Genomic DNA, 12,825 nt, shown 5'->3' on the forward strand with positions numbered 1-12,825 from the left:
AAGCAAATTAATTTTATTTGTCTTTTCTTTCAAGTGGCTACTTGTTATTGTTCAGTTGCTAAGTCATGTCCAGCTCTTTGTGACCCCATGGACTGCAGCATGCTAGGCTTCCCTGTCCTTCCCCATCTCCCAGAGTTTGTTTGAACTCATGTCCATTGAGTCGGTGATGCCATCCAACCATCTCATCCTCTGTTGTCCCCTTCTCTTCCTGCCTTCAATCTTTCCCAGCAGCAGGATCTTTTCCAATGAGTTGGCTCTTCGCATCAGGTGTCCAAAGTATTAGAATTTCAGCTTCAGCATCAGTCCTTCCAATGAATATTCAGGACTGATTTCCTTTAGGATGGACTGATTTGATCTCCTTGCTGCCCAAGGGACTCTCAAAAGTCTGGTCCAGCACCACAGTTCGGAAGTATCAATTCTTCAGTGCTCAACCTTCTTTATGGTCTAACTGTCACATTCATCCATGACCACTGGAAAAACCATAGCTGTGACTACACGGACCTTTGTTGGCAAAGTGATCTCTCTGGTTTTTAATATGCTGTCTAGGTTTGTCACATTTGTCATAGCTTTCTTTCCAAAGCTACTAGAAAATTTAAAATCAGAAGAGGGGAAAGCTCAGACCTTAATGTCATTGGCAGCTGGGTCTCATGGGTGAGAAGGGATGGGCCAGGGCAGCGTGTGTATGTATGGCCTTCACTCTGCCTTCCTGCTGCTTCTCTCTTAGAAGGTCTGCTCTGGAGCCCACACTACCCAACCAGCATGCAAGTCCTTCCCAAACCTCACTTAGGTTGAGAAATTCTTGTTCCCGCTGTTAGTGTAACGAGGACCTTATTTCCCATGGGACCAGCCGGGGGGACGCTCGCTCACACGGAGGTGTAAATGATTGATAACTGAGGCCCCCTCATTTGAGGGAACCCCAGTAGGGGGTCCCAGGTCTGGGATGACATCGAGCTCTTCCCAGGCTAGCTGGCAGCCTACGCTTACTCTCTCTGGTCCAAGGTCCCGTGCAGATAGATAGCACATCCTGCACTCAGTGGACAAAAGGACCGTGTGTAGATAAGGAAGAAAACAGAAACCACACCTCCCGGGTTTCTGGAGGTCTGTCCTTATCACCAGAACTCTGCCCCCATCTCCTGGAGTGCACGTCTGTGTTTGTCCTCTCATACTCTTCAACCATGAAGGAAGCAGAAATGAGTCCGTCCTCACACTGCCCTCAGTGATGGCCAGGCCAGTGGAGGATAAGAATGAAGCACCAAGTTCAAGTCAAGAACCTTCAGAGAGCTTCTGGGGGCAGGCATGTCGAGGGGCACGGAGCTGGAGGAAGTTGAGACCAGTGAACTCCAGCAGCAAAGGTCCAGCACCCAGCCCTCCAGGACGAGTCCAGGTGCTGGGGAGCCGCTCCATCAGCCAGAGGGGAGGAGAGAGGCAGAGCAGTGGAGCCAGGTCGGGCAAGGCCCTGAAGGACATGCTCAGAAATCCGGGCTTTGTCTGAGAGGCTTTTTCTGAGGGTTTCTGAGCACAGCCATGACTGAGAGCCAAATGGAGGCTGGGGCTCTGTCCTTCCTAAAGGTCTGGAGAGGCTGGTGGCCCATCAATGACTCACCTGGATGCTCTGGACCAAGTGGGTGGGTAACACTTGGTGGTAACAGTAAAGCCAAGCCCCTGCAACATTTGGTGCCCCAGGCAGTTTGACATTTTCTTTTCTTTTTTTTTTTTTACATTGCTTATCTGTACAGCTATGCCGGCAGGTGGGTAGAGAGCAATTCAGGACTGTTGTGTTTCTTGAATGAATGAATGTTGGTCTATCACTGTAACCCCCAGTTCTTACATTTTATGCCTTGAATGCATTGGACTAAGTGGCACTGGATAATCAGTCTACTGGGTTTGATTCTTTGGAGGTGTACAGAAAGCCTGTGGGATATGAGTTCAGGGAGCTGCTGTGATACAGGATGCTAAGGAAAAGGGGGGACTCAGGGATGCAGGTGGGGGACAGGACACAGCGGAGAGGCTGGGCCCGGCAGCCTCAAGTCGTACCCTGCAGGCGCCCCCACACCTCTCCTGGCCCCCCCCCCACCACTACCCCTGCAGCAAGTCCTCTCCCGCTGGCTCCAGCCTCCCTCCCAGTCCTGGAATTAATAAAGACTCTGAGCAGACTGCGGTTTGCAAGTCTGAAAGCCGGTTCCTGCCCACGTCACTGCCCTGAGAGGAGTGGGGCCCAGTTTCTCCCCAGTACCCTTGTCCTTCCCGCTCCCCGGGACGGGGCAGGCACTCAGATCCACCCTACCCCCTGGCTTCCCCTCCCTTCCCCCAGCAGGCACATCTCAGGCCCCGAGCCTCAGCCCCTAACCCTGATCACCCCCTACCCTCAACAACAAGGGCTGGCTTGGGCTCATCATCTCATCAGCGACGCCCCCTGAAAGGATCCCCAAGTAACACACACAGGAAGTAAGAGCTGTACACTTACTGTGCATGCACAGATTCAAGACAGTTCTTCTAGCACCCACACCCACCACCTTCCAAACTCCTAGAGCAGCCACTGCCTAAGAGCAGGGAGAGGAAGGGGAGAGCCCGGGGTCCCAGGGTGACCCAGCAGAGAGCCAGGTCTAATAGTTACATGGAGTGGGGCTTGCAGAACTAATGTTAACAGCAGCAGCACTGCAGCTAAGACCAGGGCACGGAGCATTTCGGAACTGCAGCACGGTACAGAAATATATGACCTCATCTCACTCACCTTTGCGATAACCTCCCAGGCAGGAGTATTTATCACCATATGACAGATGAGGAAACCGAAGTCCTTTGAAGAGGTTACCCTGATAGAAAGTGCTCGAGCCAGAATTTTAGTCCTAGGTCCCACCAAGCCCAATGCCTGGCCTCTGGCCCCTGCCACCCCGGCCTCCCCCACTGGCCCTGCCGACTGCCTCGGTGCTCCTGGCTGGAGGAGGGGTCCTTTAACTCCTGTCCTCGGACTTGTGACTGTGTTCTCCTCTTATCCTCCCTCTGGGGGCAGGGAAAAGCTCTCAGACCTCACGGCCTTGACTTTTCCCCGTCGAAAGCTGGGATGAAGTCAGGTACCCGTCTCCCTCTCCTATCCTCTGGCCCCTAAATTTTTCCCCACTTAGGTGGGGAGGCATGACCCCCTCGTTTCCCACCCCATCTCACCCCTCAATCCCCAGGGTCCCGATCCCATAGTCAGGCAAGGACAGCCCAAGTCCTTCTGGAAATGCTGGTCCCAGTTGTTTCAGCACAGGGCCTCCCCCTCCTGGCCGCCAGAGGAACGTCAGCCCCAGGCATTCTCCTGGGGCAAGGAGAGGCCTGGTAGTCTGAGGGCTACCAGGTCTGGTTTGGGTCCTAGGGATGCTCGGTGTTCGGACAGGTGGGGGCCAAGTGATAAAGGTGGGGGATGTTGGGCCACTTATCAGTCTGAGTGGGCTCCCTCGTCCCCCTGGTTCTCTGCAGGGCACCTGGGGATCCAGCCTGACCTTAACCAGACACCGTGGCCCGCATAAACGGCAGGGGGCTATATCTTCATCCATGACAGACGGAGCCCCTTGATGTATCAGAGTCTCCAATGTGACCCCCTGATGCCCCAGGGAATGACACCAACAGGGTCTCAACCCCCAAGCCATACTGCCCGCAGCCACCTGGCCTCTGCAGACCCGGATCCTAGACCAACCCATCACCCCCTCCCCAGCCTCAGGCAGGAGGCTGTGACCTTAACCCACAGAGAATGGAGCCCTGCAGGGCATCAGGGTCCCCTTCCCTGCACCCAGATGCCCCACGGGGGCAGCAGCAACACAGTCTCACCTTCCCAGCCATTCTGCCCACAGTCCCTTGACCTCTCCAGACCCTGGCCTGGATGGACCCCAGACCCCAGCCCCCTCCCCAGCTTTGGCCTGTCTCTGGCCGGGTCTGGGAGTGGTGAGGGAGTCTGGAGGGCTGGGGTGGGGGGGCAGAGGCGCAGGACAGCTGGCCTGTGTCCCCACACTGGGCCCGGGGCCCAGCCGGAGGGGCGGGGGCCTGGCCACTCAGGCCTTGGCTGGAGCCGGATTTTTGGCCGGGCTGCAGGGCCCTCCCTCCTGCTTCCTCTCCCGAGGGCTGTCCTGGCAGAGGCCCCCCTCGCACTTTCTGGCGGGAACAGGGCCAGCAGCGAAAGAACAGCCGCAGAGGGAAAGCGGGAGAGAGATGGGGGGAAACTGTGTGTGTGTGTGTGTGCGCGTGTGTATGTGCGCGCGTGTGTTTTAAGGGAAAAAAAAAAAAAAGAGCCCACAGTCCAGTCCAGTCAGACCCAGCCTGGGAGGCTTGCGAGCCGGCCTTTCGTAATTGCCCCCTCCCCGTGGCCCCCTCCCCGAGGCCTCCCCCTTCTCCCGCCCTCCCGCCCGCCCTCTCTCCCTCCCTCCTTCCCTCGCAGCCGACGAGGCAGCAATTACGCTTTGGGGATAAAACGAGGCGCAGAGAGCGGGCTGGGGCATTTCTCCCCGAGATGGCGGGTCTGACGGCTGCGGCTCGGCGGCCCGGAGTCCTTCTGCTCCTGCTGTGCATCCTCCAGCCCTCGCAGCCCGGAGGTAGGCCTCCCCCTGTTCCCCCCAAGGGCCCGCAGCCCTTGGGCCGCCCGCTCAGGTGGCTGGACCGACCGACAAGAGGGCTCCCTGCCCTCCCAGCACCCTCCAGGGGGCTCCCAGGCAGGAGCCCCTCAGCCACTGGACCCTCGGAACCACCCCTCCCGGGAGCCAGCCGTGCGGAGCAGAAACCTGTCATACGTTCGCCCCGAGACTAAGAACGGTGATGGTCCCAGATCAGCGCCGGCTTCTGCTGCCCCGACAGAGTGGATGAACCTTGCTCTGTCCTGGGGGGCTCTCCCAGGATGGGGATCCTGAGCACGCTGGGGAAGGGCCGGCGAGGTCCGGTCGGGTCTGTGAGCACCAGCGGTTTGCACACCTGTGGACCCAGTGGCTGTGTACACGTGCCCCAGGGACAGGGGACCTGGGCTGGAGGCCAGCTCTGCAGGAGTGAGCTCTCTGACCTCAGCAGGTTCCTTGTCCCCTGGGAAGTCGGGACCTGCTCTGGGTGATGTCAGGGTTAAGTTGATTACAGGGTTGCGGGTTGGAAAGCTGCCGCTGTGGTCTGTCCCTGGTGAGAAAGGCTGGGACTTCTGAGCATGTGTGTAAGTATGTGAAGTGTACGTGTGTGCACGAGTGTGTTACATGCTCTTGTACAGGTGTGCATGGTCTGTATATGTCCAATCGTGTCATCAGATAAAGGAGGAGGTTTCTGCAAGGGGATGAATGTTCACAGGTTCATCCCTGGACAGGTGTGTGTGTTTGTGTGTGAGTGTGTGTGTGTTGGAAGGAGGGGTGTTATAAGATATATGAAAGTGCCTGTTAGCATGTGCAGAAGTCTGCCACCCAACAGGCATGTACACAGAGGCGATCTGGTGTCCAGGTGTGTCACTGGGTGTGGTTTGTCATTGTGCATATGCGTGCGTGAGAGTGTGTGTGTGTGTGTTGGAGGGAAGCATGTTATAGGATATATTCATAGGATATGTGAAAGTGCCTGTTAGCATGTGTAAAAGCCTGCCACCCAACAGGCGCATCCCAGAGGCGATCTGGTGTCCAGGTGCGTCACTGGGTGTGGTTCGTCATTGAGCATGTGTGTGCGTGTGAGTGTGTGCGTGCGAGTGTGTGTGCTATGGAACACCAGCGAGGACAGGGAAGCTGGGGAAGGTATCCGTCTCCTGGCAGAGGGAGAGGCCTGAGTGCTGGGGGCTTGCACGAACCTGGGGGCACTCCCGGGCCACCTGGCATGTTCCCTGCCGTGGTCCCGGAGGACGTCCCTCTCCAGGTGCTACGCACCTTGGGGGGACTCTGGGAGTGGTCCCCCCGCGTCCCCTGAAGGTGCTCCTGGCCGTGGGGAGAGAGAGGTGCAGGCAGGCTCCTGAAGCTTTGGTGGGGTAGCCTGGGTGGGGTCTGGTTTCCAGGAGACTCCTCTTTGCCGTGAGAACCAGTGGGGGCCAGTGTCGGGATGGGGGGGCCACTGGGTGGAGCAGGGCCAGGCCAGAGGGCAGGAGCAGGAGCTGGGCAGAGGCAGCAGCTGTTTCCGTGAGATTGACCGGCAGGGCAGGACCGCTGGGAGCAGGGGCTTCCTGCACAGAGGTCAGCTCCCAAGTCTGGACAAAGCCGAGGGATGCTGGCACAGCATCAGGTGGGGTCCCGTAGGGGCCAGAGAGACCATCCCAAGGGAGCAGCCGTCCCCGGGCCTGAGATGGCAGCTTGGGTCCCATCTGAACCTCCTCCCCGGAGTCTGGCCCCTGAACACCTGCCTTCCCAGAGACAGCTCCTCGCTAGAGCATGACGCCTAGCCTCCGCAGGAACCCTGAGAGTAGAGAATTTTTATCTACACTCCACAAACAGGGAGATTGAGGCTGAGACAGGCTAAGGCAGCACCAGGGGGTGAGTACCAGCCAGCTCGTCCCTGGGCTAAAGGATGAGGGAGGTGGGGGCCAGGTTCCAAGTGGCATTTGGGAGGGGGCAGGCCTGGGCCTGAGTACTCCAGGGTGGGCCTGCCCTAAGAAGAATGCACCCTCAATGACCGGGTTAAATGCTCCGCTGGCCCTGTTCTTTTTTTGCAAACATAAATCTCAGCTCTGTCCTGGGTGGTAGAGTAGCCGGGTCCAAATAAGGGGTGTGTGAACTGATGCGTTCTTCTGGGGTTTGTGCCCAGAGCCTCCCAAAGGAGGGGCCCCCTCGCACATACACAGGCTCAACACAAGCACACACACTCTCACACCTGCCCGGCTATCCTGAAGGATGTCACCCCTATGGGTCCCCTAGTCCCAAAGAACCACGTTGCCAGTGGAGACAAAAACGGGACAACCCAGGAAGGCTCTGCGATGGAAGGGTTGTCTGGACCCATTTAAGATGGGTCAAAAGTAGCTTTGAAGATCATTTGCCCCAGACTCCCTTGCCATTTAAAGAGAGAGAGAAATTAAATCAGTTATAATTGGGACCAGCTGCCCCAAACCCCCAGAAATTTTATCATTTTAGCTTTGGGTGGTTTTTCATTTTTGTTTTTCTGATTTTGGAACTGAAGATGGTTTTGAAACAGGGATTTTTTTTCAGCCTATTGGAACTTGAAACCATTCTGACATGGGGTCTCACCCCCAAATTCTTGCTTTACTTGGTCTGAGGAGGGACCCAGACATGTAGGTCTTGTTAAAGCTGCTGCCCAGGTGACTCTGAGGGGCCTCCAGGGCCTCGGACCCCCAGTTTAGGGGTTGATGCTGCTCTCTGAGTCTGCTGGGGCCGAGGCAGGAAGGCAGGCATGCCCGAGGGGAGGGAGGGGACAGACTCAGTCACTGAAGGGCGGATTGTTTTTGAAAAGCCCTTGGCAGCCTTTCTCCATGCAAACAACAAACAGCTTCGTGTGGTCTTATCTGCTCCCCAGGCCGGCCCCCCTGGACTTGAAATTGGCAAAGTCCCCTGCCAAGGCCCGCTGGCCCTCTGCTTGCTCCCGAACAGCCGTCTCCCAGCTCTTTGAACCTGGAGCCCAGGGCCCAGGCAGAAGGCCCTGTGTGTGACTGGGGTCAGCTCTGAGTACCTGGCCAGGCATTTCATCTCTCTGGTTTATGGATGGTTTCCCTGGCTGTAAAATAGGGAGAAGATCCTTGCCCAGCATATCTCCTAGGGCCGGTGGGTGGCTCCAGCAATGTCATATTGCAAATAATGCATCAAGAGGACTATGGGAATGCAAATTTTAAAAACCATATATTCTCTTACTGGAGATTTGCTAGTGTGAACTAATATCAACCTTTGTAATTCATACACATTTATAAGGTTTAATTTTTCTCTTGCTACTCACGCCACATTTTGTCTAATGGGGAGGCAGCCCATGTGTAAACAGAGATGCAGTAACGGAGGAAGGTGACAAGCCTGGGAGAGAGGGTGGTGCAGAGGAAATCCAAGAAGGCTTCATGGCAGAGGTGACATTTGAGTTAAATCTTGAAAGAAAATTAAATGTTTGAGGGGCTTCTGTGGATGGGAGGTGAGCCTCGGTCTTTGGGGCTCTAGGGGGCAGAACTGGAGAGACAGAAGAGCAGATTCTATCTCAGTAGGAGGGAGATCTCTGTTGGTAGAGCTGATAGCATCAGGAGGTGGTGATTTGCCTGTCACTGGAGGCGTGCAAGCAGAAACACAGGATGTTCGCAGAGGAATTTCAACCCAGGCCAAAAGACTGTTATGATCCCTGAGAGTCTAGGACCATGATTCTAAGATGCAAGAGACAAGTTCCACCCTGGGCTAGCCGGTGAAACAAGCCAAACCCACATAAAACAAGACAAGTATGCTCCAGGCCAACTGCTTTGGGCAGCTGAGCAGTGGGAACCACAGGCTCAGAGACGGCAGGGGGGAGAAGCAGAGCCCAGTCTTGGTGGAAGGGTAGGACTTGGAGAGAGGAAAGGGCATTCCTGGCAGGAGGAACAGCTCAGGCCAAGGAGGGGAGGTGGGAAGCAGGATGACCCTTCGCATGAGGGGCAGGAGAGGAGACTGCTGCCTTTTCAAAAACCTTTGATCACCACCAGTCTTATTCTGTTCTCCCCTCTCCTGTACTCAAAGAGGGGCCCGGCGGGGATCCTTTACGCCCACTAAGGCTTCTCCGTTTCCTCACTGCAGAATGGGGATCAAAACCTTTGGCTCTGTGGGCCGTCATGGTTCAGGCATGGAGTTTGGCAGACACTGTTGGGCTCTGAATCATGGAGGTGGAGAGTGGGGAGAAGAGAGAGCTGGGGAGAGCTGGGTAGGCCCTGGGGAGAGTGAAAGCAGAAGAGGAGCTGGCTGATCACAGGACGGGCCTGGCCCCTGCGCTGGGGGGAGAACAGAACCCCAGGAGAGGAACTGGGGGTTCAATCAGACCAGCCTGAGGTGGGGAGACCCGTAAGCCCGTTGGGGATGGAAGAGGTCAGACCAGACCTCCAGGCAACTTCCTTGGCTCCCCTCCACCAAATTCACCCATCCTTTATTGAGCACCTATGTCTCCCTGGCCCCAGGCCATGTACTGTGAAGTAGAAACAAAGTGTCAGTCATTAATTAATTTACTTATTTTGGAGCAATTACGGAGCAAGCGCCAGGCCCAGGGCAGGTCTCTGGAACTCTTTGACAACTCCGCAGCAACCTGGCAAGGCAGAAGTTATTAGCCCCACGTTTCTACAAAGGAAACTGAAGTTCAGAGAGGTTAAGTGACTTGCCTGAGGTCACACAGATGGTAAGAAGTTGGCACAGCCGGGATTACAGACCAGATGGGTCTGTCCTGAGCCCTTTGCTCCCTCCGCCCACCACATTGTTCTTGCAGCCACCCAGCGCCCCCCTCCCCCAACTCTGGAGCCAGAGAGCCGAGGGGAGAGGAGAGGAGGGGGAGGGGAAGGAAGGGGAGGAGGGAGAGAGGCCAGGCAGGGAAAGGCACACGAGCCAGTGCTCAGAGCTGGAAGCCCGAGCCAGAGAAGGCATCAAAGGACCATGTGTGCGCTTGGCAGTCGATGACAGGGCCCGAGCGCCCATTCCCAGCAGGCCCAGCCTCCTGGGCCACCGCTCTGAGCCCCTCAAGGCTCTGAGCAGATTACTTAGACACTCCAGGCCTGGATCACAGTGCCTGGGGCGGCGGCGGGGGGTGGGGGGGAGGGGCGGGTGGCGCCGGGGCTTTGGCACAGGGTGACCATGACAGCTTGGCATCCTCCACCCTGCTGGGCCGTGGCTGAGGCTGACCAGGCCCTGGGGCCAGCAGGCCCAGCTGTGCAGCACAGCCAGGCCACAGAGGCCAGATGTCTGCTGGGCATGCGGGAAGCTGCCCTACACTCTCCCCTTACCCCATTCATTCAGCCATGTTCAGCTGGGTGGTGCCGGGGCTCAGGCTGGGGCACCGGCAAGGCAGCTTGTCAAGGGGCCATTCAGTGGTGATGGAGTCAGGGCCTGGTCTGCACCAGGATTGTCTGTTGCCATGACTACACACAGGCTGGGTCTGGGGCCCGGCCTCCCAGTGTTCCCCTGTGAGAGCTTCACGGGTCCATGGGGACTGAACTCGTGATCTGGGCTGGGCAGACGGCCCCTTTGGCCCAGCCAGTGAATTAGCTTTTCCTTAGGAAACTATTCACTTTGCTCATTCATGGTGTCCCCCTCTGGGCCCCCGCGCCTCCTTAGACAGCTCTGTGTCAGACAGCCAGAGCCCCACCCAAGCTCTGCTGCCCAGCAGCTAAGGACGCTGACCTCACGCTTTCCTATCAGTGTGGGAATGGCTGGGCTTCGGCTGGCAGCAGCCGCGTTTCCTTACCGCTTGCTGTCACAGCCCAGGCCTGCTCTCCCACGACGCTGGGTCCTGCCCACGCTGCTCAGGACTGGAGAGACGTGGCCAAAGGTGCTCAGACCCAGTCCCTGGCCAGGCCTTCCCCAGGTAACACAGCACGAGCCATTATGCTCAGAGGACTGGCCTGGCTTTGAATCCAGCCTACATCTATTTGCAGCTGTGTGACCCCCGGCCCGTGTCTTAACATCTCTGAGCCTGAATTCACATCTGTTAAATTGAAGTTAATAATCCCTGCCCTTCCAAACTCACTGGACCATTTTGAGGAGCAGGAAAGAGAAAATGCTTTGCAAACATAAGGTGCTTGGGCGACACTGGTTACTTTGTAGACACACAGGATTATTGCCATCATCCCTATCTTTTATCTTAGACTTTAGACTTCCCTGGTGGCTCAGACGATAAAGCGTCTGTCTACAATGCGGGAGACCTGGGTTCGATCCCTGGGTTGGGAAGATCCCCTGGAGAAGGAAATGACAATCCACTCCAGGACTATTGCCTGGAAAATCCCATGGACAGAGGAGCCTGGTAGACTACAGTCCATGGGGTCACAAAGAGTCGGACACGACTAAGCGACTTCACTAAGACTCACCAAGACTATCTTTTATCATTACGCTTTTATTCATTCTGGCTCATGGGGGACTCTGCCTCCTTCCTTCCAGGGGTCCCAGGAGCTGTTCCTGGTGGAGTTCCTGGAGGCGTCTTCTTCCCAGGTAATGTACATGAAATTTGCACGTGCCCAGGTAAGACAGATGCTGATTAAATTTGCAAGAGACAGACATTTGGACATTTAAAAAGGAAAAAACATTGGCATGCCCACCGCAGAGGACTCATCAGTCACTCCTATATTAAAAAGCAGTTTACATGATGCTGTTCTACAACTACTGAGCATAAATTTTCTAAAAGATGAAACTCAGTGCTTGCAAAACGGTAGGAAAGTGGCCGCCTCACCCATCCTCTGCTGTTTAGTCTTCGAACCATTAACCCCACTCTTGGAAATCCATTCAAAGGAAATCATTGAAAAGAAGAGAGAGAGAAAAAAAAAAGCCATCTGCCCCAAGGTTCATAAGAATGTTACTAGCAAAAATGCAAAACAAGAAACCCGCTTGACAGGAGGGTGTGATTAAGTAATCTAAGGTTATACAACTACTAAAAAGTATGAATATGCTCTCTTACGGTCAAGTGATTTTCAAGTAAAAACAATATAAAAGCAAGAACAAGGTGCAGATGAAGATTAGCCCCACCTCAAGAGAAAAAAAAAAGGGCAGAATGTTAGCTCAATGGCATGGCCGGGGTTGTGGGGGGGGTGGGGGCGGGGATAGAGGGGGAGGCAATCCCTTCCTTTAATTTAGAAAAAAAGCTTGATGTTTTAACGTAGATTGAAAAATCACAGATAATATTTTCAATACTTAAAAAGTGTTTAAAGGACTTCCCTGATGGTCCAGTGGTTTAGAAACCACGCTTTCACTACAGGAGGCATGGGTTCCAGGTCCAGGGGACTGAGACCCCTCATACCGCACAGTATGGCCAAAAAAACCCACAAAAAATAAAAGGGTTTGAGCGTTCAGAACTCATGTGGAAGTGAGAGAAGCCACCAGCACATTCCCAGGCACACACAGAGGCAGGAGACTTTTGCCAGATGAGACAGATGAGGAAACAGAGGCTCGCAGAGCTCAAGGCTTGCCCAAGATCATGTGGCTAGGCAGCAATGGATTTGACCATGGGTCAGTCGATGGCTTCTTGGCAGGGACCTTGATGCCTTTCCCTCTCTCTCTCTATCCTGCTGACACAGGGGCTGGTCTTGGAGGCCTGGGAGTAGGAGGTGAGTTCAAACACCAAACTTGGCTCCTCGCTAATGGGGTCTGGGTCTCAGCCTAACCCACACATATCCTTGGACCTCAAACCTCAGAAAACTCAGGCATTAAGGGGTCCCTCTTTTCCCAGACTGAGCATCTAGTGGAGAGGGACTTTTCTAAAAACTATCTCCCTCAGCCCCCTAAGCCCTTGCCCCTAGTCTCTTCTCCCTGGGGGCCCCTGCCTTCTTTCACATTTCTTTTGATCCTTAGTAATATCCATGCAAATCCAGCTGAATGGGAACCATCACCCCCTTCAGAGGCCTGATAAACAGTGAGAGAGGGGGAAACCCCAGGTCAGGAAGGGACCTGGGCCCCCACCCAGGCATCTAGGTGCTGGGCTCCCAGCAGCTCCTTGTACACTGACCCCACAGTGAGACCCCACAGTGCCCTGTGGGGATCGTAGTGGGACAGGTGGGCTAGGACTCCCCATTAACAACCATCTCTTCCCTCCTTCCCTCTGTAGCACTGGGCCCTGGAGTCAAACCAGCTAAGCCAGGTAAGCCTTGCAGCCTCTGAGCACTGAGGGGGCAGGGGAGGGAAGGGGCCACAGACCCCTGAACCGGGCCTGTGGATGGGAGGAGGGAGTGAGGTGGTGGATGGACCCTCCCCTCTAGTCAACGCCTCCCAGGAC

At 55.5% G+C, this 12,825-nt stretch overlaps 1 protein-coding gene across 9 annotated transcripts in view; it reads left to right on the forward strand.

Moving 5' to 3' along the window:
- Positions 1-4,166: 4,166 nt before the first annotated feature.
- The window catches only part of ELN (elastin), a 33,089-nt gene continuing 24,430 nt past the window's right edge, over positions 4,167-12,825 (forward strand). For 2 of the 9 annotated variants that reach the window (XM_027526770.1, XM_027526776.1), the window contains exons 1-4: positions 4,359-4,562; positions 11,001-11,051; positions 12,131-12,160; positions 12,658-12,690. In XM_027526770.1, the coding sequence (XP_027382571.1) occupies positions 4,481-4,562; positions 11,001-11,051; positions 12,131-12,160; positions 12,658-12,690 (196 nt within the window). In that variant the 5' untranslated portion in view covers positions 4,359-4,480. Of the gene's footprint in view, positions 4,563-11,000; positions 11,052-12,130; positions 12,161-12,657; positions 12,691-12,825 lie in introns of all 9 variants that reach the window. The other 7 variants (XM_027526773.1, XM_027526774.1, XM_027526777.1 and 4 more) reach the window with 7 other exon arrangements.

This window comes from Bos indicus x Bos taurus, chromosome 25 (assembly GCF_003369695.1).
Source record: "Bos indicus x Bos taurus breed Angus x Brahman F1 hybrid chromosome 25, Bos_hybrid_MaternalHap_v2.0, whole genome shotgun sequence".
In the NCBI taxonomy this organism is placed as follows: domain Eukaryota; kingdom Metazoa; phylum Chordata; class Mammalia; order Artiodactyla; family Bovidae; genus Bos; species Bos indicus x Bos taurus.